Source organism: Diuraphis noxia, unplaced genomic scaffold (genome assembly GCF_037042655.1).
Source record: "Diuraphis noxia isolate RWA-SAM2 unplaced genomic scaffold, SU_Dnox_SAM2 contig0002, whole genome shotgun sequence".
In the NCBI taxonomy this organism is placed as follows: Eukaryota; Metazoa; Arthropoda; class Insecta; order Hemiptera; family Aphididae; genus Diuraphis; species Diuraphis noxia.
Genome location: NW_028301712.1, coordinates 38,225,341 through 38,251,713, shown reverse-complemented (window position 1 = coordinate 38,251,713; position 26,373 = coordinate 38,225,341). Strand labels below are relative to the sequence as shown.

Genomic DNA, 26,373 nt, shown 5'->3' with positions numbered 1-26,373 from the left:
ATGTAATGAGTACATATTGAATTCAAACTCTTTTACAGACAATATAAACCTAGTATGGAAACTTAAATAAAAAATCCAGGTAACTCTCACTGCTTTTTTTCTGCTAGCTGTTTTATGGATATAGTATATATTATATAAATGTACCTATAGGTAATGATAAATAATTTAGTTAAAAAACAACGATTCTGACTGGAGGAAACACAATGACCAATATATTATATTATAATCTATATTTATATAAATAGTTTATTTTCTATTAAAAGTATTTTTTTAATTTGGTAGGTTTAACTATTTTTGATAAAAACATCAAACATATATTTTGTAATGTAATGCTATGTTATGTTTATTATCTTATAAATAAATATCGACGTAATATTATAGACAGGTGTAATTAGATTCATGATAAACGTATGTCCTAATACTTAGAAAATTTCATTACGTTTAAAAAAATATGATGGTATAAAGTAATACTGGAATAGTTCTAGTAATGTATGTTTAAAATTAGAACTAATTAAATAAAATCGTTATTTTACGTGTTAAATATCAGATTTCGCCCAAAATTTGAAATTTAAACGCTTAGGTACTTAAAATGCAATTATAACTGTATTTTTGATACTTTTGAATTATTTATTACAACTTACCACAAACATTGTATTACGCGTTTAAGTCTATTAGATATTAAAATTAAAAAGTATAATCAATATAATCGGCTTATTTTTATTTATTTGTACGAATTTCATTAAAAATTGAACTTTAATTACTAAATTGTAAATACAATATATTATATACAATACTTTTAACATTTCAATTCTGTACAGTAATTTCTTTCTGAATTACAAAAAAAGTCGAATTTTTCAAAAACTGTTGTTGACTAAATATTTCAGTTTTCCCGTGTTATAATTATTGTAGTTTTCCTATACACTCATAACAAGTGTAATAATTGTATAAGCTGAATCTAAATCAAGAAACTATATTGCGGAGTATAAATGGATAATGATACTTATAACCTTCATTGTTTAATTTATACATTTTAAAAAGTGTCAAATTAATTGCTTTACACATTTTCTAAAAAACTCTGAATTGTTCTTAAGTGATGATCAACTGTAAATTAGAAATTTTTTTCTTAGGATATTAATCATATACATATTAATTCAATTTCCCTTGGTTTTGAAGTGAGTTTAACCTTGTGACACAAATAAGTCGAAAATGTTTAATGTTAAGAAACAATACACATAATTGTATCTAACCACCTTGTCCTAACTCTAAAGCCATAAATAATTTTGACAAATTATTGAAATTCGCCAGTCTGTGGATAAGTTAATGTGTTTATTATACAATTCTTTTATTCTTTTCACAGATGATGACACTAGTCATTTTCTAGTGCACCTAAACCTAAAGTCTTTAAGAAATTAGTATGATGACACACACAAATGGTAGTTAGTCATTAGTGACACGCTATAATACACCAATTTGTTTACATTGGTATGGAATTGAGTACTTCAACTATGATTTACATTTGAAATGGTTCTCTTTTTTATATTATGTACTTTTGACCTCATTTAGTCAAAAATTATCAATCAGATTAAGAAGATCTCACTAGGATTCTTACAAATTGCTTATACATATTCATAAATTAGTCTTATCGAAGAATTTTTAATCAAATATTTAAATACCATAATGTTATTACAGTTTCATAATCTGACAGAACATAATTTATTATTTTATATTAATAAAAAATAAATATAAAAGTAGGTATATTGTGTGTTTGAGTTTATAGTACTTGGATCACGATTCTTCGATGTATGAAAAATTGAAAAGTAGTAACTATTTTATTATAGTTCATGAAAAAATCATAATGAGAAAACTATTTATATCCACATATACAACGATCTGCAATATCCCGAAACGTCTCCAGTTGTTGTATGTCTTATAATTTGACGGACAGCTTTCTATACAGGTTCTATCTTTAGCTTCTTGATATGACCTTTTAGTCTCCATCTAAGATATGACAAATAAAATATATATATTCATACTTAAATCCGTATAATAAATATTAGAAAAAAAAATATTAGTTTTAATTGATTTTACGAAATGTAAGTATTATTTTTTTTTTTTATTTAAAAAATATTATTATACCTTTCGTTATATGTTAAAAAATTCAATTTAATATATATATTAATATATATTGCTTAATAGAGGTTGAGTGTACTTCATCATTGACCTAGGTTTCTGATGTATTGGATCTGTTAAATTTGGATTCAATGATAAATAATTACATACAAATATACGATGAAAAATGATTCTGAATGGAGACCGCATGTCAGTTTTTGAATAATACGTAGCTGCGTATAAATATGTAAATGTAAAAAATGTCAAGTACTTGTAAACAATATTTTTTTTAAACTACCATAGCATTATTATAATCGTTGTTTTTATTCAATTTTCTCGAAATTTGAATTTGAAATATCTATAAAAAAAATCATAATATGTACTTTAATATTTTTGAGATTCTTAGGTTTATATAAGAAAACAACTTCTGTAGAAACTTTTATTAAGTATCAAGCATATAATGTGTTAAAATTAAAAATATTATGAAATGATGTATTAACACGTTTTAAAAAATGATGACCGTGTACATATTATATATATTTTATTAATTGCTATTGTATTATTTAAATCTTTTTTAGTATTTTTTTATTTTATTTTATAAAATGTACCTATCCTATTATATTTATAATTACAATTTTTTTCTATACAATGAAAATGTAATTTGCACGTTACTATAACTGGTTAAGCATATTTAACAGGTAAAATTAAAATTCAAAAGCATTTTGAATGTTTTGTAAGAGCCGGGTTATTTACCTACTAAAATTACCGTTTAAAAAAAATTCTACTAAAAGCAAATAAATGATTGAATTTTTTTTTTTACTTAGTAAGCTTTCTCTTTCCTCTCCTATTTATTTAACTAATCACCGGCATTACTCTTTTAGATATAAAGCACCTTTCACTAGTTTTGTATAGTTATGTACAGATGGGGTGTTATAGGGACCTAACGCGAAGTTTAAATTTGCGTATATTAAATCCTATGTACCTATGATATAAATATATATAAAGCCCTCCCTCTATTGTCTATAATTATACATTAATTATGCACATATTATAAAAAAACACAATTACTTAATTTTTTTCCATTTAAAAAATAGTTTTTCATGTGTCTATAATCTCAAATAACTTTTACAGATTTGACATGGTAGTAGTGCCTGTGGAAATCTGAGTGATAACGGAGACTTCAGAGGCATGTCGACAACCAGCGGCGGTAACACTGACTACATGCAAGAAAACTCTGTGACCACCTTATACGACGGTGACCGGATGGCTGTCAACCATAGAGTGTCGCCACCGTCCTCATCTAATGCCGACAGTGGTTTGGACAATTCTAACACAGAATCATCCGCTGGCGACGCTAAACTCATTATAGACGTGCCTGACTTTTCCAAAGGTATTGTGTATAAAATTGTTATTTGATCGATTGTGATTTTATAATATGAAAAATGTTGATTAAATATTTGATCTCAATTCACATGTTTTATTCTTTAATTTAATTTCGAAATTACAAGATTATCAAGACATTTTCTTAAGTCCATATTTTAAAATACATTCCTATTTTACTAAATTATTTGTGTTTAAATATTAACCAGTATATATACTTAAGGTGACAAAAGTGATATGATATAATTATTGTATTTATTTTTACTTTTTATAGAAATGGAAACACCTCGCACGGGTATCGATAACCCGAGCTTTGAGACTGATAAAACTGACATACCAAAACCTGTAGCTAACGGGCATAATGGTACTGTAAATCAAGAAAAGGATAAAATGGCTGAAGCTGTGAATTTAGAGTTAATTAATATGAAACCGTTCGGCAAAAGCATTAATGGCAAGGAAAATGGAGTTCCCACTAAAAAAAAAGAAACTGCTGTCAATATGAATGACACGTACGATGACTATTTTATTCCAGTGAATGAACACAAAAAATACATAAGGTTAGTGTTTCTCATAAATAATGAATTAATTCTGATAAATTTTAATTTATACGGCCTATAATCAGTTTTATTTATCACAGGGGTGGAGAAAAATTGTATGTCACCAAAGATAAACGAGATATGAATCAATCTAAAAAACCATTTATTTGTTGGGTGTTTGGCTTGGTCTTATTGGCTGCTGCTGTCATCGTCGCGATTTTAGCGTCAAGTAATTAAAATCGATTTTAATGATAAATCAGAGATTAATCCCATGTTTTTTAGCCGGTATAATATTCAACAACGAAACCGCAGTAGAGAGTCGAAATTTCATGGAGAATGAGAAAATCGCCGGTTTTGGTAATCACCATAGACATTTCTCATCAGTCAGCCCACCTCCTAGTGCTGAAAGTTCAAGTCCATTTAGCCCTCCAACCACTGATATGTCAGTAGTATACCTTCCTAGAACTGTACAAGGTGAAATTGTTATTGATAATATGCAATTTACTCCTGACTTAGCAAACAAATCAACTGCAGAATTTAAAACATTAGCTAGTTCAATAGAAACCGAGGTAATTTATCGTTTTATTCTAAATTTTATTTTTATGATAATGGTTCATATGTTTTCAGCTAAAAAATGCTCTTTTTAAAAAACAACCATTGAATAGTGTTGCTGATGATATACATATCAAAGTCATTGAATTTTCGTAAGTATTGTTTATTCACTATAGATTTAATTAGATACTCTAATAAACTACCTATTTATTAATTTTATAGTTCTGGAAGTGTAGTAGCTAAATACAGAATAGGCTGGGAGTATAAAGATGACAGTGAACCACAAGATCTCATTGATGCAGTAACTCTTAACACTCGATTAGATAGTTATTTACGAGAAACTAATGGATATTTATACAATTATAGAGTGCCTATCCATAGATTGCGCTCAGATCGTAAGTAAAAACAAGTAATACATAAATACCTTATTTTTATAAGTAATTTAATATTTCAACCTCATTATTCTATTTATAGTTGTTATGGATAAATGCAAGATCGATAACGGAAAATGCTCCCATTACTGTTCTTATGATTATACAAGTTTAGAATTTGTATGTTCATGTCCATCTGAACTTACCATAAGTGAGAATAAGAAAGACTGCAAGCGAATTAGTAAGTGTTTATGAACTATAAAATGTGTTTAAAATTTATTTATAAATATATTTTTTTTTTTAGATGTTAATAACGATTTAGATGATATTAACGTTAATTATAATAAACAAAATGAAGAAGACAGCTTTGATACTAAGTCCGAATATGATTCTTTTTCGGAACTTGACCCTAGTACGGAACCTGAAGCAAAGCCTGAATTGAAGATAGACCCTGAACCAAGTTCAATATCTGATGCTAGCACAGAACCTAAATTTAAATCTGAACCGGAGCCTAGTTCAGAACCAGAAGTCAAAGCAGAACCGGAGCCGAGTTCAGTACCTAAAACTAAATCTGAACCAGAGCTAAGTTCAGTACCTGAAGTTGAACCAGAACCAAAATCAAGTTCAAAACCTGATATCGTTGCAGAATTCGAGCTTAGTCCAGAACCTGAAGTGAAAGCAGAATCAATGCCAAGTTCAGAACCAGAGCCAAGTTCTGTGCCTGAAGTCAATGCCAAACCAGAGCCAAGTTCTGTACCCGAAGTCAAAGCTGAACCAGAACCAAGTTCTGTACCTGAAGTCAAAGCTGAACCAGAGCCAAGTTCAGAACCCGAAGTCAAAGCTGAACCAGAGCCAAGTTCTCTACCTGAAGTCAAAGCTGAACCAGAGCCAAGTTCTGCATCTGAAGTCAAAGCGGAACCAGAGCCAAGTTCTGTACCTGAAGTCAAAGCGGAACCAGAGCCAAGTTCTGTACCTGAAGTCAAAGCGGAACCAGAGCCAAGTTCTGTGCCTGAAGTCAAAGCTGAATCAGAGTCAAGTTCTTTACCTGAAGTCAAAGCTGAACCAGAGCCAAGTTCTTTACCTGAAGTCAAAGCTGAACCGGAGCCAAGTTCAGTGTCTGAAATAAAATCTGAACCTGAGCCTAGTTCAGAACCAGAAGTAAAAGCAGAACCGGAGCCAAATTCTGTACCTACTGTTAGACCTGAGTCTGAAGTAAAGTCAAGTCAGCCAGAACAAGAAATAAAATCAGAAATTGTCACTAAAATTGATCCTGATACTAAACCAGAACCAGAACCAGAACCTAGTGCAGAACCAAATTCAAAATCAAGTTCTATCGACACTTATGAATCGTTATCAGATGTCGATATTAGTTCTGAATCAGATTTCTCTGAACAAAATAATAAACCATTTTCTAGTTCTTCAACAGAGAAATCAATTATAAATATGGATCAATCTGATAGAGAAGCAAAATCACATTCAGAAGAAGTATTCAGTCATGAAATCAAACCTGAAGTGACTTATAGTGTATCAACAGAAGCTGAATTTGAAACAAAAACTGAGTCACCATCTAAACACAATTCTAAGCCCAAAGAAGGTTCTGAATTGTTAGGAGATGTTGATTTGAATGTTCCAGAAGAATCAAGTACAATTCCACCGATGACTGAAAACTGGTTGACTACATCTTCATCTATAATTCCAGGTATTCCAAAATTACCTAGTGATTTGGAAGTAACAGAAAAAGAAAATGCATCTGCAGAAGAAGAAATGAAAACAGAATCTTTAGGTTTTGAACAAATGGAATTGAAATCTGCAAACAAATCTACTATTGATTTTATATCGGAATCCCACAGTAAAAGTCCAATCGAAGAAATAACTGAAATGCCAGAAACAACTATTTCAGATGACATAAAAGATTTATCAGGTGTTGTAACTGTTTCAACTGTAGATGCAAGTTCAACCATCAAAGATGATATAAATATACCTATTAAAGAATCGGAAAATATTGCAAGTGAACATGTTACCGAATTCATTGATATGACCACTATGTCTTCAACAAATGATCAAGAACTAATTAATCCATTGCATAGTTCAACAGAACCAAATTCCTCAGAAAAAAAACATTCAGATGATTTGATAATATTGGAAAAAACTAGTATACCCGATCCTACTAAAAAGTTACAGTCTCTGACATCTCTGGAAGATCAGACAACTAATTTACCTTATATTGATGTTTTAAGTACATCTACACAAAGTAATATTGACAATTTCAATGAAAATAGTTCACCTGATGAACAAGATGTGATAGATAAAATTATAACACACTCAAGTGAATCAAACATGTCCGATGTTGTCAATGAAAATGACAATATGAGTGCCTTAGATTTATACCAAAAACCAGAGTCAAAAAAAAAAGACAAAAAGACATCTAAAAATCCTGAATTTTATCTTTCTGAAAGTGGATTTACAAAGAGAAACAAAACCAAAACAGAAAAAGAAAAAGAAATCAAAAAAAATAATAAATCAGATGTCATGGATATGATTCCAGAATTATTAAATTCAAACAAATGTGAAGAAGGACAATTCCAGTGTGTAAACGGTACAACTAAGGACGGTTCATATTGTATAAAAATGTCGTCAAGATGTGATACAAATAAAGATTGTACTGATAACTCAGATGAATATAACTGTGCTGAAAATGCTTGCTCTGGAAATTTCCAGGTAATAAGAGCATAATTTATTAATTATTTATTTAATGTTAAAACTTATCAATATAATTTTTTATCAGTGTAAAAGTGGAGAATGTCTACAAAGAAATCTGGTCTGCAATAATATAATGGAATGTGAAGATGGTAGTGATGAACAGTCTTGTGGTATGTATACAATAAATATTTATTTTTTTCAAATTTATAAAGTCATTTTTAAATATATATTTAATATATTATTGTTTGTATGATAGATTTATGGAAGTGTACCAATGACGAAAAACAATGTACTGGTGGACAATGTTTACCGATATCCTATTTTTGTGACGGGAAATCTGATTGTAATGACCATTCAGATGAACTACAATGCAATAGTAATACTATTTATAATACAAAGATAATATTACTAATATAGAGTTATGGTATTGATATAATTTTTTGTTTTAGGTACTTGTGATGGGTATCAGTGTTCTAACAGTTATTGCATATCGAGTACTTTACGTTGCAATGGAGTAAATGATTGTGTTGAAGGCGAGGACGAACAAAATTGTGGTATGTAAATTTTAATATGTTAATCTCAAGGTTTAATATCAAACTTAGAGAAATAGATGGAGTTTCAGTTAGTGGCATGGACATTACATAGGTCCCAAAGGGACCCCCCTGGTACCACTATATTTGTGAACCAACATTCTTGTTTGGTGTAATAATGTGTATTTATATAATGCAAGATGATGTGGATCGTTTTAGGCATACCAAAAGATGTTGAAAAAAATGTTTTACTTAATATTTTTTTTTTTTTTGGGGGGACGGGGATCTAAAATATGTATTTTATCGCAATTAATATATCGCTTACCACGCCATTAAGTGTAAATAATATTTCAAAAATTATTTAAAATATTAATGTTATGAGGAATCCTTTCCCAGTATCACAAATGTATACAACTAAACAAATTATTAGAATTGTAAATCAAATATAAAACAATAATTATATCTATAATATGGTTTATTTTTAGAATGTGATTCCAACGAATTTAAGTGTAATACGGGGTCAGAATGTATTCCGAAAAACCAAGTTTGTGACAATGTAGCACAGTGCACAGATCGAAGTGATGAATGGCAATGCGTTCAACTCGACGGAGTTCAACTTTTTGCAAAGTATGTATTTTGTAGATTAGTATATACCTAAGTCTTATAATATATTTTTAATAAATATAGGAATATAATATTAAAATCAGGTTGAGTACTTTAGTTTGAAAAAAAATTTGAGTCAAGTTCAAGTAAGTACTGGATTTAACCTGACCACATTTTGTTTGTACTCAAGTACCTATTCAACAATACTCAATTGAAATCGAGTACCCACTCCACTGTTTCATTGAAAAAATAATTGCAAATTTTTAATTTTTCTATTCCTATTACAATATCCTACTAAATAATAAACTAATATAAATTAATAATAAAACTCCAATATCAGCGTACGTCAACAATATTTAAGTTTTTGTAAAATAATAATTCTCTAGCAATTATGAGAACTCTACCCTTTTTGAGTAAGATTAGGTTTTCAAGTACTTAGACAATTTTCGAGTAAACACTTTTTGAGTACTCGACCTTTTTTGAAAATTTGATAGTACTTGACTTTTGAACTCAACTTTACTCAAAAAAATGAATACTTGACATAAAATAATAGGTACTTGCCTGGCTTTACTATATATATGTGTATATAAATAAACCATTTATGTTAAATAACAGAAAAGAAAGTGAAATTGCCATGAAAATATGTAGTGATAATTGGTCAGACACTTGGAGCAACTTTGTTTGTCAAAGTCTTGGGTTTACTGAAACAAAAACAACTAATTTCCGAACAAATGAAAACTCTACCGAAAACGTTGTGGGCTATCTTAAGTTGAAAGACAATTCAACTTTAACTAGTTCTAAGAGTTTGACGGAATACCTTGAGCCGGCTTCAACATCTTGTGAGACTGTGGAAATTAAATGTTCTTCTAAGCACCGTGCGTCTTTGTTTTGTATTTAATTAATTCTTTACATTGAAAATTTGAAATTAATACCCTTTTTTAGTATGTGGAGATTTTGGAGGCAAAGATCCACTATCAATGGAAATATGGCCTTCTGTTGTTTACCTTCATAACACAAGAACCCAAAAGTCATGTACGTCTAGTCTTGTAAAACGAAATTGGATATTATCGTCTTATAGCTGCGTACATTCTATGTAAGTAAATATTTCTTAATAATAATAATAATGATTTAATTATTTATTCTTAAAATTTGTATTATTATTATTATTATAGTGATGAATCTTTATCACCTGAACAATGGGAAGCGATTTCAAGCAAATCTCGAGTAGCTAATGAACAGAATTTAACAAAAAGATCAGTTTCCAGGATAATTAGTCACCCTGGAGTAAAATTCGAAAAATTGCGCTATTTCAATGACTCGGTATTGGTAGAACTCAACATACCATATGATTTATCGGAGGAAGTCAATACAATTTGTTTACCTGAACAAGTTGTCGATAACAAACAACCATGTGTCACCGCCAGTTGGTCTTATGAGTCTCCAGGAGGTATGCATTGTATATTTGTGTATATTTCTAGTTTCTCCTTAATTATAACTTTTCTAACTTTCTTTAACTATGTTTTTACAAAAACCAATAAAACGATTAAAATATTTCATAAGTAAATGTAAATATAATACATTCCATAATATTATTCAGCCTTATGCACTTTTATAAATATAAGTATGCATTGATATTATAATAAAAAACATATTATTTTTTACAATTACAGTTTTCAAACAGTTTTCACGCTATTTGTCCGAACCATTAATGCAAAAAGATTTGTGCAACTCAACTGAACATTTTAATGGTTTCCTGACAGAACAGGAAATTTGTGTTGCTTCGAAAGAAATGGAAGCCAGTAATGTAAGTATTATTATTTCAATGTAAATTATACTCATTTACTAATAGCTAATAAGTAATAATAGGTGCAGCATTTTTGATAAAAATATTATATTGGTGTGTATCTATTGTATAATGTACAATATGTATACCTATGTGTTCTAAGGTATAAATGTTAAACAGAAATTTAGTAGTTATAAAAATATTATCTAATGAATGTGTCAGTAGTACAAATGTATAGTAAAATAAATTAGTAAGTACTGTATTTTAATTATGATAATCTTCCATTGTTTCATAAGATATTAAGATGAGTACCTATCTACTTATTTCTTTGAGCGTGTTATTAAAGAAATAACGAGAATTTATTCGTTTATGCATAAAACAATAATACATATTTATAAAATACATTTTTGTTTTCAATTAAAGAAATGATATTGTCACAAATATAAAATTATAATTCAAATTTACTGCATATTATAATTTTTAGGTACTTGTTTATTTTCATTACTCAATAAAAATAAAAATATTGATTTGATGTTAATAATTTCGCTCAGTTGACATCTTTTTTTTAACAATAAATAATATTATGCAGAAATATTAATTTAACAAACGATGTTTACGGATGAAAAAAATCAACACCTTCTTTAATTTTGTACAGTTTTAATATGTTAATCTGAATGAAAAAAAAAATAAAGACAACCTTCATCAATTTCATATAATATTCTCATTCATTTTTATTTTTTTTAATAAATTAATTAAAAAACCTTTATTAATTAGCTCATGTACTCCTGTAGAATATTCTATCTCTGTGTTGCAAAATACTTATGAACTTTTTAAAATCAAAACATCCATAGCATCTGAATAATTATTATTTATATTAATACTATGTGCGAATTTGTGATTAAACTATTACATAAATTTAGTTTATTAGGCATTTTAGATTCATGAAATAATATCATGTACTCAAGAACCTTGTATAACGACAACATGTATATCACGCGTTAAAATATGTAGAGCAAAATTAATTTTTTTGTTATATTAATTTTTATCATTTTATTATTTACCTACCATATTCCATATTAAAAATGACACGACCGTTAATAAAATAGAAAACAAAATGTGTTTTAGATCAGTTGATATTTTTTTTTTGTTTCCTATTAAATTATGAAATATCGTTGCCACTTACAGATGGAAATTGGATCACCGTTAATGTGTTTGGCGGAGAATGGATTGTGGCAGGTACAAGGTATGCTCAGTTACCAGGGTGGTTACGGCCGATCATCAAAACCATCGCTTTACAACGCAATTTTAGAATCTGTGCCGTGGATAGAGAACACGGTAGCATATTTTGGTGTTTAACATGTTCTCTCGGCCAGTTCCCCCACGGAACAAAATAATTAATATTGTAAAAGTATTTAATAATAATAATAATGTAACGAAAATCTATTAAACGACGGCCGTTATCTAAAGCGTCGTAACTTATGCTTTTTTTTTAAGGGGATATTATTATACTTGTATAATATAATATACTATAATCTATTTGATACTTTAAGTACCTACTTTTAATTTTTTTTTTTTTTTTACTTATGTTTTAAGAGATATTAATCATGTAAATTTATTTAATTATACGGTATATTATATGTATACAGTTAATTAATATTTAAATTTGTAGGCTTTTATAATACGGCATGTTTTTGACACGAGTAAATAGCGAGTTGCCATATTGATTTATAGGAATATTATTCATGTCTGTAAAATAATATTATCCGTCCATTTATTATTATTATTTTGTATTTTATATTATTAACCAGTATAATAATATATACGAACATGTTCCTTCGGTCGACCGTTTACATTGTTTCGTGTGTTGGACACGCGATCATAATATTATAAGCTTCATTAGTTTCGTTTGAACGACTGTATGGCAGTCGTGCAACGGTCTCATCGACGTAAACGTTCGTTAAATCCAAAATTATATCTTTTTATACTTGTTTGTAATTATCATAACATTTTTGTAGTTGTGCTCAAGAATATTATATTTTAATATATTATTTTTATTATTATTTTATAAGACAAGTGATGTGATTTGTTTTAAAGATTTATATTTTGATTTACCAACATTTAGATGTACCTATATAATATTATATGTATAATCTTAAAATAATACATATAATATATCATACAGAACTATACCATTATCAGTTGGATTTGACTATAAATATACTCAATATTGATATTAAATAGATATATTGTATTAATTGTATGATTTAAAATAAAATAAATTTGATTTACATATTATACTATTTGTTTTAATCAATTTTATGTGTTTGATATTTTGATCGTTATCATATTATGAAGAAAAATTTATACTTTTACGGTTGACATTTACTTATTAGTTATTACTTTATTTTTTTTAAATAGTTGGTAGCAAGAATTTAAGTGAAAGACTCCATTTTAATATTATCAACCGTATTTTACGCTGATATTGCGATTTTCAAATACATTTATTTAAGGTAGCGTTTTAAAATTGACAGTATAAAATGGCTGACTATCCCGTTTAGGCTTACATTGCTAACGTTTAATGACACACGATAGATATCAGACAACTCGAGGTAATTTTTTTCCGTTCTAATAAAAATAATATTACTAAATGCTTATATTATTATATTAGAAGATAGGAAAATAATTAGTTTTTCATCGAAATTGAAGTACATTTTAGATTTAATACCTATATTAATAATTATAACATACGATTCATTTATTTTTAATTTATATGTTTTATACAAAAAATAAATAAATATATTTTGATGATCACCACAACGTTTCGATCGGTTGGGCTATGAACGACATTACGATACAGAATATCAAGCCCGGATTAAGGTAGGGGCCATGATTTAAACGATTCAGGGACGGGTGGCAGTATTGTGTTGAACAGTTCCCACCCGTTCTTGGTTTTTTAACAGGAAAAAAAAGGTGGGCCATGATGTCCGGCCCACAACCAATATCAAACAATAGTTGACCACTGGTGAGTATTACTTTTCCTATAATGTATAGATAATTGATATGTTATTATTATTATGCTATCGTAATATCGTCCGACGTCCATTTGTAGCACGATATCATGGCAAGGAAATGGGATTTATGGAAATACCGTCGATCACGAATTTACAACGATAGAAGCATTACATATTACAAACTATTTTAGATACAGCAATAAAACTTTTGTTATGATAAAAAACATAGTTAATAGTTGATTACTCATTAGCCAAACTAATTGTAAATACGTTTTCCTTAAACGAAAACAATAAAGTCTTGTACAGTCGTCAGTTGAAGTTATATACTCAAATTACTGTATCATTTGCGTAGCCAGAACTTTGAATGTCTAGGTTTTATTTTAGTTTTTGGACCTTGTACCTACAGCTTTACAAATTTGAATTTGTACTAACTTTCGTATAGACTATTAAAATAATTTTTTATGTTTTTAAAATTTCTGTGAGGAGGGGGGTGGCTTCAGACATCACTGACTAGTGACTTATATGACTTGACAGTTGGTATATAGTCTAGTTCTGAAGAGTTAACTTACCAAAAAGCGAGAAAAAATTTTACCTACTTTTACAAATAACATTTAAAATTTTGCATTTAAAAAAAAAGCAAGGGCAAGTGGATGTCACTCTGCTGTACAGTAAAAGTTACAAGTGGGTCACTGTAATGGACGGTATTAATTTATAGGTATATAGGTACCTATCTTATACTTGCTCATACATTATCATTTATCATAGTGCTACAGTTAGTGACGGTAAACAGCAGTATAGCAGAAGCAGAAGAACGCTCAAATAGCTTGGAGTTTGAGTAAAAGTGTCGGTGTCGGCGGTCATCGGGCTACAACTTTAAGTCGATATATGCACGTAGCACACCGCCGGGAATCGTGGGCCAATGACGTCACGCGTTCAGACAGTGACGTCATGACGAAAAGGAAAATGTGTAACAAATTAATCTTCCTAGTCTCGCGCTCGCGCCGTCGCCGTGTCGATGAACTTAATCGGCCGAAACTCTATAGAATATGTATTATGTATGCCGTGACAACTTTGATGATTTAACTCTTATATATGATATGTGGTTATGATATAGAGTGTGGGAAAAAGGCCAATCGGTTGTATTCTGAAAGTATAATGTCTGTGCCACTGTTACCATTACGCTCATAATATATAATAATATATCTACGTGCAAGGTCATTTATTAAGCATTTCCTTCAATAATTAATCTTTTCAAATCTGATGTTTAGAATTCTTAAGCAGACTTACGAGTAAGTACATCTACTTAGTACACCATATTCATAAATATTCAGATATTTTATACAATTTAAGGGGTGTCCTGTGATATAAACTTATTCTTTAAAAATTTTTGTGTGTAAAATCAAAAAATAACGAGTAGTTTTTGAATTATTAAAAAGGGTACCTATATAATTATTTCAAAATTAAAGCAATTAATATAACTGTATAACAATTTTATATTTTGCAAAACTATAAAATGTAAATTTTGTAAATTATAAAGGATTATCTTGTTAGTACATAAAGTGTAATAAGTAACAACTAATAAACTACATATAATTATTAAAATTTATATTTTGAGGTATCAGAATGTTCCAAAAAAAAAAAACATTACTTATTAATTGCTTACAATAAAAAAAAAGGTGGTCTTCATTACAAAACAAATAGAACATCGCCTCAAAAAATTACAACTTAAATTCTATAAATCTTCTATTTGAAAATTTAATGTTCTTTAAGTATGTGAGAATACATCAAAATTCAAAATTCAAAAATCAGAATTTGAATAAATACATTTTTAAGGGATAAAAAGGGCGACGAGCATTGATCATAGTAGGTGATTATGTAAATCCCCTGTAATCAGTGTATACATTATACACCATGCTTGTACAATATTATATTTGTGTTGAATGAGCAATACGCAATGACAGCAATGACATCAACGGTAGAGCAATATCTCCAATATAATATAACCGCTATAGTAGCTAGGTCTTTCTCCTATCCTACTGTCCCTATCTACTTCCAATACGTCACGAGTAGTTCACTAGCCTTATAATATATCTATAGCGCAATTAGGGGGATGCTAAGATCTCACCAATAATATTTCAAGCCCTTTCGAGGAAATATGAATAAAAATATATTTAACTTAGAAATGAAGATTGTTTCTCAATAAAAATTTAATATAATAGACATTTATTGTGTATGGCTTATTTTCCAAAGCATTTGTATATTTTTCTGATATAAGTTAAAATATAATTAACTGTGTGATTTAAATATAATATATAATATCACTGTAATCGTTATTTCAAAATAACTACGATCTACATTTTACAATAATAGGTACCTATATATTATTTAGGTATCTTGTATCTAGAAACATAATTTAAAAAAAAACAAAGAAACGAATACAGGTTGTATTACATAGGATAAGACATACTTATGTAGATACTTAAGACCAATCTACGGTAGTAGTATAAAACCATTATTATTATTTTTAATGTAATTTATTATTCTATCAATTAATAAAATTTGTATGTAGGCATAATAGTATTAGAAAATAGTAAGCTTTTAAAATGTTTGCTAAAGTCCACGGGAATTCTATTGCTGTTTAAATAACAACTACTCGGGATGTTTAAGCTTCCCTGTACAAATAATTTATTTTTATTTACACCACTATGTTAATATTTGTACATTGTATATATCTATAATATTAGCCCGCCTGGAATTTCCAATGCCAAAGAGTTGTGTTTATACATATATGTATATTTATAAAAAAATTTATTTACCAAACTTCTACTAATTATAGAATTATAATATCGTGTAGTAAATGATAATTCTATAAAAAAACAAAAAATATAATTTTTCTTGAACACAAAAAAATAATGTGAAAGCTGCAACGTTAGCCGTTATATAGAGATTGAAAAAATAAACTATAAGCAACCTCCGAGACAAGAAATCTATTGATGTAATTTTGATTTAAAATGATCCAGTAGGAAGTTTTTGGATCTGTTAACTTGGATAAACAAACGTCCATTTTAAATTTTGAACGGAGTGATGAATGTATTGATTTTACAATGATGTGTGTTATTTTTTTGTGTCTGTGTACAGCATAACTAGTCGAAATAATGCTTCAATTTCAAACATAGGGGGTGGTTTCCGATGGAAAAGTGAATATCCTTGGTGAAATATACAGGTCAAAAGTAAACATTTTCCACCAGTTTTCCAAAAAATAAAGAAAAACAAAAAAAAAAGTGACAGTAAAACGGGAATTTTTATATAACTAACCGTAGACTGTACTACTGTAGTACGAATATAATCAATTATGTCGGATTCTGGATATTAAGAGGTCAGATTATTTAATCTCAATAGCACCCAAACATTTTTAAAGAATCAAAAAGTTGTATTAGGTACCTTGTGATTTTAATAAAGTTATCAAGTAATCTAACCGATGTATAACCCTGTTTGCCCCTCCCACCAAAAAAAATAAAAAAATCTCTTATATAATTTGCGCTTATGTAATCATTTATTGTTAGTAGAAATCATTATATAAGTAAACGTTAGTTATTGTTTACGTACACGAATTGATTTCTGTTCAGGCAATGTACCAGTGGTTATAGTAACGATTCGTAATAACTATAATAACTATATGCTTATTTTAGATTCTGAACGGAGTGATGAATGTATTGATTTTACAATAATGTGTGTTTTTTTTTTGTGTGTCCGTGTACAGCATAACTAGTCAAAATAATGCTTCAATTTCAAACTTTGGAGGGGGTTTCCGATGGAAAAGTGAATATCCTTGGTGCACTATATATCTAAAAAGTAAACATTTTCGAACAGTTTTCAAAAAATTCGAGAAAAACAAAAAAAAGTGACAGAAAAACGGGAATTTTTAGTCAAAAGCAGTTTTTTACCAAATCAATTTTTTTATATGGTTGTAATTCAAAAACTAATCACTGTAAATACTTGAAATTTTTATCAAATGTTTATGTTAGTTTTATCTATATACTATTTAATTTTCAAAAGTTATTTATAGACACCTGACTTTTCGATTTTTATGAAAATTTTTTTTTGAAGAGTCTCTAAAAAATGTTGGATGACCAAAAAACTTGAAAATTTAATACAAGGTTCCCTATGAGTTGCTCTTATTGTAGCTAAAAAAATTAAAAATCGTTAATCATAATTTTTTTTTATAAGCGTTTACAGTTCAAAATTTTACAAAATCTGTCGAAAACGCGAAAATTTGCAAGTAATTTTGAAGTTGAAAAATCATAAAATTTATTGCGTTTATAACTAAGGATTAAAAATACAACACTAAGTTTTCCATAAGTTTTCCTTCAAGTAGCTATAGAGAAAACTCGAAGCATCATTATAGGAAAAATTTTAAGTGCGTTTGAATTTTAAATTTTTACAAAATAGCGTAACGGTAACGATTTATCCTCAAACGATTTTAAATATTTGTTATTATTCAAAAAGTATAAGTCGTACTTACTACTTGAACATTTTACCAGTTATTTAGATTGGCATTTTCTTTACATGATTTAATTTTCAAAATATTTTGACTTTTTTTGAGATATTTATAGACAACTGAAATTTTCAATTTTTCTGAAAAATTTTTTTTGACGTGTCGATAAAATTTTTTTGGCCCAATCAGAATACTTGAAAATTTAATAAAAAAGGTCCTCATAAGTTATTCTTATAGTGGTTAAAAAATTATAAGAATACATTGGCACAATTTTTTTTATTAGCATTTGAAGTTCAAATATTGACAAAAATTCGTCAAAACCATGAATATTTTCAAATTATTTTGTAGTTCAAAATTCATAAAATTGTTTGTATTTGTATCTAAGGTTTCAAAATTCAACACTAAGTTTTACATAAGTTTTGCTTTAAATAGCTATAGAGAAAATTTGAAGCGTCATTAGAGGAAAAATGTTTTGAGCGTTTGAGTTATAAATTTTTATGAAGTCGCGTAACGAAAACGATTTATCCTCAAACCAGGTAGGTATATGTATATCTATGATAATATAATATAAGTTATTATGAATTATGATAACTACATGCAATGTTTTTGGAAAATTGATTAACCATGCCTTATGTAAAATGCGTCCTAATTAAAAAATAAAATATTTGTTTCAAAATAGAATATATGACAATATTTAAATATAAAATACCCTAGACTGACAAATCATCTCCGTTCAGAATCGTTTTTCGCTTTTAGTAAAAAAGTGGATAACTTAAGACATTTGGGTCAGGATTCGGGGTGAATTTTGATTGATTACGACAATATTCGTGTATCTAAAGTATATCTCTTTAAAGTATTTACTGACGACATAATCATATTTTTCAAGACCCCAAGTAGGTATACCAGTTATGTTCTATATAAATATTATATTATCATTTAACAACCCAAAAGTTAAATAAAATAAATCTGCATAGGATTATAACATCACCTTGAGTGGTCAAGAGCTAACATGCTCAAATTGTTGGTCAATTTTAGCTGAGGTCACGTATAAGCGTATACTTCAACTAAGATACAAAGATACAAAGATATACAGAGATACAAAAAACACATTTTTCTATAGGTGTCTTCTATCTATACAACTTTATAGGTAGGTATGTAGATACATTTTTTATTTCATAAAACTAATAGATAACTATGATAAATATAGGTATCCACAATTATAATATGACTCCCTTCATCAGTTAGAAGATTAGAACCTTCAATAATTATTCATTATATTATATATCTATACCACATTCTGTTCAAGTATAATCAATGACATAAAAGTATGGCCCTAAAATAATGCCTCCACTAAGTTATTTATATATATATATATGCCTCAGTTCACCAAAACGAGTATAATAAACTTATCCCAACCATCGTGTTTTTTTTTTTTTTTAATGTGATATTTGCACGCGTATTGTAATAACGTTATGTAAATTACACAAATGCCCTGCGTGAAAACTTGTCAAGGGCGCTAATTATCGCAAAAGATCCACAGAGCACACAGTATGATGCTGTTGTAGATAACTTTGAGTTCCAACCCGAAATTATACCACAACTATACAGAAATTAATTTACGTGGCCATTCGCACTATACAACTCGGTTCACAACAAAAGTCAACAACCACCGGGCACCTGGCACTAATATATACATTAAACCGAAAACTCTAGTCCTCGAACACTCGGACCATATATTTTACGTTAATGCGCTAGTTCATTAAAGGAATTTAGTATTATAATATTATTATTGTTATCCTTAATCTATATTCTGTGAACGACACTTTTTAAAACAAAAATATATCACACGTCACAGTGAAACCAAATAATAACTCAATAATTTAAATAGGTTTTGCGGTGACTATACAAAAATCAAATTGGTCGTTCAACATCAATCATTATTTTTTTTATTTTTTTTCAAAGTTTATTAAGGCTTCAACAACACAGGTTTTTAGCCTACTTTAATCAAAATTTATACAAGAAGTCATTATTATATTCTTTATTCTCTGTATAACCAGACATGCTTATTAATTGTGCTTTTCACACAAGGAAAATGGTACTCAAATATGTGAAAGAAATAGGTAGAGTGAAAATAGAGTGGTAGATGTCAAGTGCTAGATTTACTTTGACAATAAGTAAGTTTCCAATATAATAAATAAATCATTGCATACAAAAAACGACTCTGCAGAACAAAGATGGTCTGTAAATCTGCCATGTGCCTGAGGAAACAGGGAACACTTTATCATTCATAACCCAATAAATATTTTTTTGGGACGTTAAATTAGACTAATGGATCATGCATCATTTTTATGAATTATAATTTGTTGCAATTTATGTATTTCGCGCATGTGAAATACAACTTTTTTTATGGCAATTTGGTTTTATTTAACGTTCATACTGTAGCCGTATAGATTTTAACATACATCTAAGTAAATTTTTTATGAAAAAAATAAAAGAGATATTTTTAACTTTTTGTTCAAACACAACAGGAGAAATAATTTTTAGAGATACTATAATAATTTATAAATTACACTTTGAATTATTTATTAGTTTTGTTTAAAACATTACAATAAAAATGTTATACCTTGGCTAAAATGCAATTAGAAATAAAATTATGTTATACTTTAAAATTTATATTTTATATACTAAATATAAATTGTGATCAACTTATTAAATCGATTAACACTTATTGATTTATATAAATTTTAGAGTTAATCGTAGTTATAACAAATATTAAAATATAAACAATAAATTATCAGATATGTAATGTTGGCATAAATGCACATGATTTGCATGATTGTATATGCCGCGCCATGTTAATCAAGTATTAAAATGTATTAATTGAGTAATAGAAAAAAGTTGTACAATAATAATTTAAATGAAAAAAATTTAATGAAAAATAATACTTAGTAACTTATTAGCAATTAAAAATGTTACCACTATAAATCCCGATTTCAGGATAAAAAATAAAAACTATTTTTATTATTTAACTATCTATTATATTATATATATTTTGTTAGCGTATAAAATTATAAAATTTAAAAATTTAACTTCCAATATTGATGTTTCAAACATTCAAATAATGTTTATGAACCAAATTAATCGTAAAATTTAATTTAGGATTTAAAATTAATAATTTTTTCAGAGTTATTGACATAATTTCTTATCAGACCAAATTTTAAGCTTAACTAAAAAAGTGGAGATTATCTTATTTTAATTTGAATGGTACCTACTATTAAATAAAATTGAAAGAAGAAAATAAGATTAGAATTTTTGTGAAGTAATTAAAGCTTAAAAACACCTAATATTATAATATTATAATCTCTGTTACAAATAAATGTGACCTTAATAGAGTAGCAGAAAAAAGTGCTTTAAATTTAAAAAAATGTTTAAGTGCTTTTTATCTAGCTATATTTTATATATTTTATTTTTTATATTAGAGGAAGTACTTTTTTAGATTCTGAACGAAGTGATGTAAAATGATGTATTGATTTTACAATGATGTGTGTGTTTTTTTTTTGTGTCTGTGTACAGCATAACTAGTCGAAATAATGCTTCGATTTCAAACTTTGGGGGTAGTTTCCGATGTAAAAGTGAAGATTCTTGGTGCATTATAGAGGTCAAAGGAAACATTTTCCAACAGTTTTCAAAAAAATCGAGAAAAACAAAAAAAAAATGACAGAAAAACGGGAATTTTTACGCAAAACCAGTTTTCGACCAAATCTATATTTTTATATGGTCGTAATTCGAAAACTAATCACTGTAAATACTTGAAAATTTCACCAATTTATTGTTAATGTTAGTGATATCTATACACAGTTTAATTTTCAAAAATTTTCGACTTTTTTTAGTTATTTATAGACCACTGAAATTTTCGATTTTTTTGAGAATTTTTTTTTGAAGTGTCGGTAAAAAAATGTTGGACGAACAAAAAAGCTTAAAAATTTAATACACGGTTCCTTATGAGTTGTTCTTATTGTAGCTAAAAAAAATTAATAATCGTAAGTCACAATTTTTTTAATAAGCGTTTACAGTTCAAAATTTTACAAAATCTGTCGAAAAGGCGAAAATTTTCAAGTAATTTTGAAGTTGAAAAATCATAAAAATTTTTGCGTTTATAACTAAGGATTAAAAATACAACACTAAGTTTTCCATAAGTTTTCCTTCAAGTAGCTATAGAGAAAACTCGAAGCATCATTATAGGAAAAATTTTAAGTGCGTTTGAATTTTAAATTTTTACGAAATAGCGTAACGATAACGATTTATCCTCAAACGATTTTAAACATTTGTTATTATTCAAAAAGTATAAGTCGTAGATACTTGAAAATTTTACCAGTTATTAAGATTGGCATTTTCTTTACATGATTTAATTTTTAAAATATTTTGACTTTTTTTGTGATATTTATAGACGACTGAAATTTTCAATTTGTCTGAAAATTTTTTTTTTGAAGTGTCGATAAAATTTTTTTGGCCCTATCAAAATACTTGAAAATTTAATACAAAGTTTCTCATAAGTTATTCTTATAGTGATTAAAAAATTATAAGAATACATAAGCATGATTTTTTTGTATTAGCATTTGAAGTTCAAATATTGACTTAATACGTAAAAATTACGGCAATTTTAAAATTATCTTAGATCGAAATTCATAAAAGTTTTTCTTTTTAATTCTAAGATTTGAGAATTTAATACAAGGCTCATAATATATTTTTACAATAGCAGTTGAAAAATAAAATAAATGTATAGCCACAATTTTTTTTTTACATGTATTCAAATTTTAATTTTGACAACATACGTAAAAATCACAAAAATTCGTAAATTATTTTATCCTAGAAATTCATAAAAAATTTTCCTTTTATATCTAAGATTTGAAAATTTAATACAAGGCTCCTAAAAATTTTTTACAATAGCATTTGAAAAATAAAAGAAATATATAGTCACACATTTTTTTTATAAGTATTTACAGTTCAAATTTTGACTTAATACATAAAAATTACGGCAATGTTCAAATTTTCTTAGATCGAAATTCATAAAAGTTTTTCTTTTTAATTCTAAGATTTGAGAATTTAATACAAGATTCCTTACAAATTTGTCAATCTTTATCACAAAAAAAATGTCCACCGGAAATTCAAATTAAATTTTTATTAGCATTTGAATTTCAAATATTGACAAAAATTCGTCAAAACCATGAATATTTGCAAATTATTTTGTAGTTCAAAATTAATAATATTGTTTGTATTTATATCTAAGGTTATAAAATTTAACACCAAGTTTTCCATAAGTTTTGCTTCAAATAGCTATAGAGAAAATTTGAAGCGTCATCATAGGAAAAATGTTTTGAGCGTTTAAGTTTTAAATTTTTATGAAATCGCGTAACGATAACGATTTATCCTCAAACCAGGTATTCGTATATCTATGATAATATAAGGTACCTATTATGAATTATGATAACTACATGATAACTACACTAATTGATTAACCATGCCTTATGCAAAATGCGACTTAATTGAAAAATAAAATATTTGTTTCAAAATAGAATATATGACAATATTTAAGTATAATATATCCTAGACTGACAAATCATCTCCGTTCAGAATCGTTTTTCGTATACAATGATACCTATCATTGCTTTCAAATTTAATCCCATCCATTACAGTAACCTACTGTACAGCAGAGCGACATCCACGATTTACCCACTTTTTTTTTTTTAATACCATATTTATATATAAGGATATCTTTTTCATGACCCTATTAAAATAAAGCAAAATATTAAATATTATTTTGAAATGGAGTGATTAATAACTTTTAACTTTTCCTTCTATAATCAAAATAAACTTGGATATTTAAAATTTATAAAATACTGTTATTTTAAATGTATAATATAGCACATTGATCACACGATATGACATATGTATATTGTATTTAATATATATTATAGTAGGTATATAAAATAATTATAATTGCTCAATATTATAATATTATAATATAATAGTATACCTATAATATACATTAATTATTTCGTAACTAATTATTTGTTTACTGCATAAGTTGGGATTCATATTAGCATACTAATTTTATATATTTGTAGTTCACTTTTAAGTATCATTAATTTTGTTTTTTTTTTTAATTGCCTTTATATGTGATTAATAGTATTTATAAATATAATAAATAAATGGTTTTTTAATAATATCTACGAGAATATATTAATTGCTGTATCTCCATTGCGATAAAGTTTTGATCAAGTTCTAATAATGTGAAATAGAAGCAGAACTACTAGATTCGCCGATCAATCAATTTCTTTGATTTGGTATTATTAAGTTGACTATGGATAATAAGTTTAAGAAAAAATGTACAGTAAGTAATGAGCCATTTTTTAATATATATCCGCCATCCAGAAGAGAGTTCTTTAGTTTCAATGTCATTGTTTCATTTTTCACAGCGTTTCTTTGGATGTGGTTGATTTCTTTTTGTTTCTTGAGTTGATTTTGCTTCAATTAATTGTTGAAATTGAAATTGAAATTAATCATTATTTATTTATTATTCATTTAAAATTATGAAAATCTAATTCAACGATATTACATGTATCTATCATTGTGTTGAAAAATCTTAATATTTTTTTAGTCAAAAGGTCAAAAAAAGTACTTAAAAACTTAATATCTGTTAATTAACTTCTGAATTGTTCTTCTTATTATACTTAAAAACGTAATTATATTTAAATCTAATTTAGGAGCCATATGAATTTCAATTTCACTTAGGTTTTTTAAAAATATTTAAATGATTATATTTTCAATTTTCTTTATTATTACGATTAAATACTATACTCAAATCATAGTTCAAAGTATTTTATTAAACTGAATATGAAATCTAAGATTTCCCAGTACCTTATAATTTTAAGAGTTCAATTTGAGCTTAAACAAAATTCAGTAAGGACATTAAATTGTACTGTAAATTTTAATCAGTTAATTCCATGTAACTATTTTGATTACAGCTCAATAGCAATCGAATTTCATGTAAATAATCTACACGCCACTCCAAATGATCTTTATGATTATCTTTAGTAAACCAGTGAATATTATTATATATTTTATTATTATGTCAATATTTTATTTAAGGCATTTAATATGTTACCATGGTCAATTTTTATAAATACTTGAAATTCAAAATGTAATACTACATAACATTTGTAATTTCGGCAAATCAAACCGAAATTTTACAATAATTGTATATCTTTATATACCTATATAATTCTACTATATGTGTGTATGTCACTAAATTCCTCCTAAACGGCTGGACCGATCTGAATTAATTTTTTGTATGCGTTTGGGTGACGACCTGGATGATTTAGATTCACAAATCATCCCGACAGGAAACCACAAATGTTCAGCTTAAACAGACATTTTGAGATTTACGATAGAAATTGTTGATTATAGGTGGTTTCTATTAATGATAGTTGTTATTAGTGATGGTTGCTATTAGTGTGAAAGAAATTACTATCGCTAAATTTGTTAGTATTTATTTTTATGGCACGTGCATCTATGGTATTACAAGTTTTTATTGATATTTTGTATTTGTTGTTATAATAACGCCATTTCTATGCAGTTATGCCTCCCAAAAAAATATCGATTTGTAGTTCTACGTCTCAAACACAAAAGAAAATGGTAATACGAGCTTCAGAAACAATTGAGCAAAGAGATGCAAGATTGGAAACCGATATGTAATATATGAGTGTATAGGTCGTACATCTACAAAATGATGCATTAGCCGATTTCGCAAAACATTTGGAGGAAATGGAGAATGTTAAACTAGCTATCGATGAATCAACACAATGTATCACATTCCCAACTAATTTATATAAAATAAAAGCAACAACCAATGAGTTAATTGACAACGTTTTCCCAAACCTACCACAAAATTACGGAAATCGTCAGTGGCTCATTATATTATAGCATGAGCTATTTTGGTTTAAATACCTACAATCAATAACACCATTCTAAACGAAATTCCAGGTGACACAATGACGTACCAGTCAATCGATACCGTAATAATAAATCAAGACGAAGTTGTCAATTATTCAACTGAATTCTTAAATTCACTTGATTCGCCAGACATGCCACCGTACGTTCTAACATTGAAATTTGGCGTGTCCATCATTCTTCTACGAAACATCAATCCACCACGACTATGCAAAGGTACCTGGCTTTCAATGAAAAAGTTGATGTATGAACAGCATTTTAAACGGAAAGTTTAAAGGTGAAGATGTACTGTT

General features: G+C 27.5%; 1 protein-coding gene across 2 annotated transcripts in view; it reads left to right on the top strand.

The window, feature by feature from the left end:
- Positions 1–12,859, top strand: part of LOC107162672 (uncharacterized) — a 56,693-nt gene extending 43,834 nt beyond the window's left edge. For both annotated transcript variants that reach the window (XM_015509679.2, XM_089219097.1), the window contains exons 3-19: positions 3,241–3,499; positions 3,764–4,046; positions 4,127–4,254; positions 4,308–4,594; positions 4,653–4,729; positions 4,800–4,972; positions 5,052–5,189; positions 5,253–7,666; positions 7,734–7,818; positions 7,905–8,024; positions 8,098–8,202; positions 8,664–8,805; positions 9,397–9,656; positions 9,724–9,874; positions 9,954–10,228; positions 10,452–10,585; positions 11,750–12,859. In XM_015509679.2, coding sequence (XP_015365165.2) covers positions 3,298–3,499; positions 3,764–4,046; positions 4,127–4,254; positions 4,308–4,594; positions 4,653–4,729; positions 4,800–4,972; positions 5,052–5,189; positions 5,253–7,666; positions 7,734–7,818; positions 7,905–8,024; positions 8,098–8,202; positions 8,664–8,805; positions 9,397–9,656; positions 9,724–9,874; positions 9,954–10,228; positions 10,452–10,585; positions 11,750–11,920 — 5,145 coding nt within the window. In that variant the 5' untranslated portion in view covers positions 3,241–3,297 and the 3' untranslated portion in view covers positions 11,921–12,859. The remainder of the gene's footprint in view (positions 1–3,240; positions 3,500–3,763; positions 4,047–4,126; positions 4,255–4,307; positions 4,595–4,652; positions 4,730–4,799; positions 4,973–5,051; positions 5,190–5,252; positions 7,667–7,733; positions 7,819–7,904; positions 8,025–8,097; positions 8,203–8,663; positions 8,806–9,396; positions 9,657–9,723; positions 9,875–9,953; positions 10,229–10,451; positions 10,586–11,749) is intronic.
- The last annotated feature ends 13,514 nt before the right edge of the window (positions 12,860–26,373 follow it).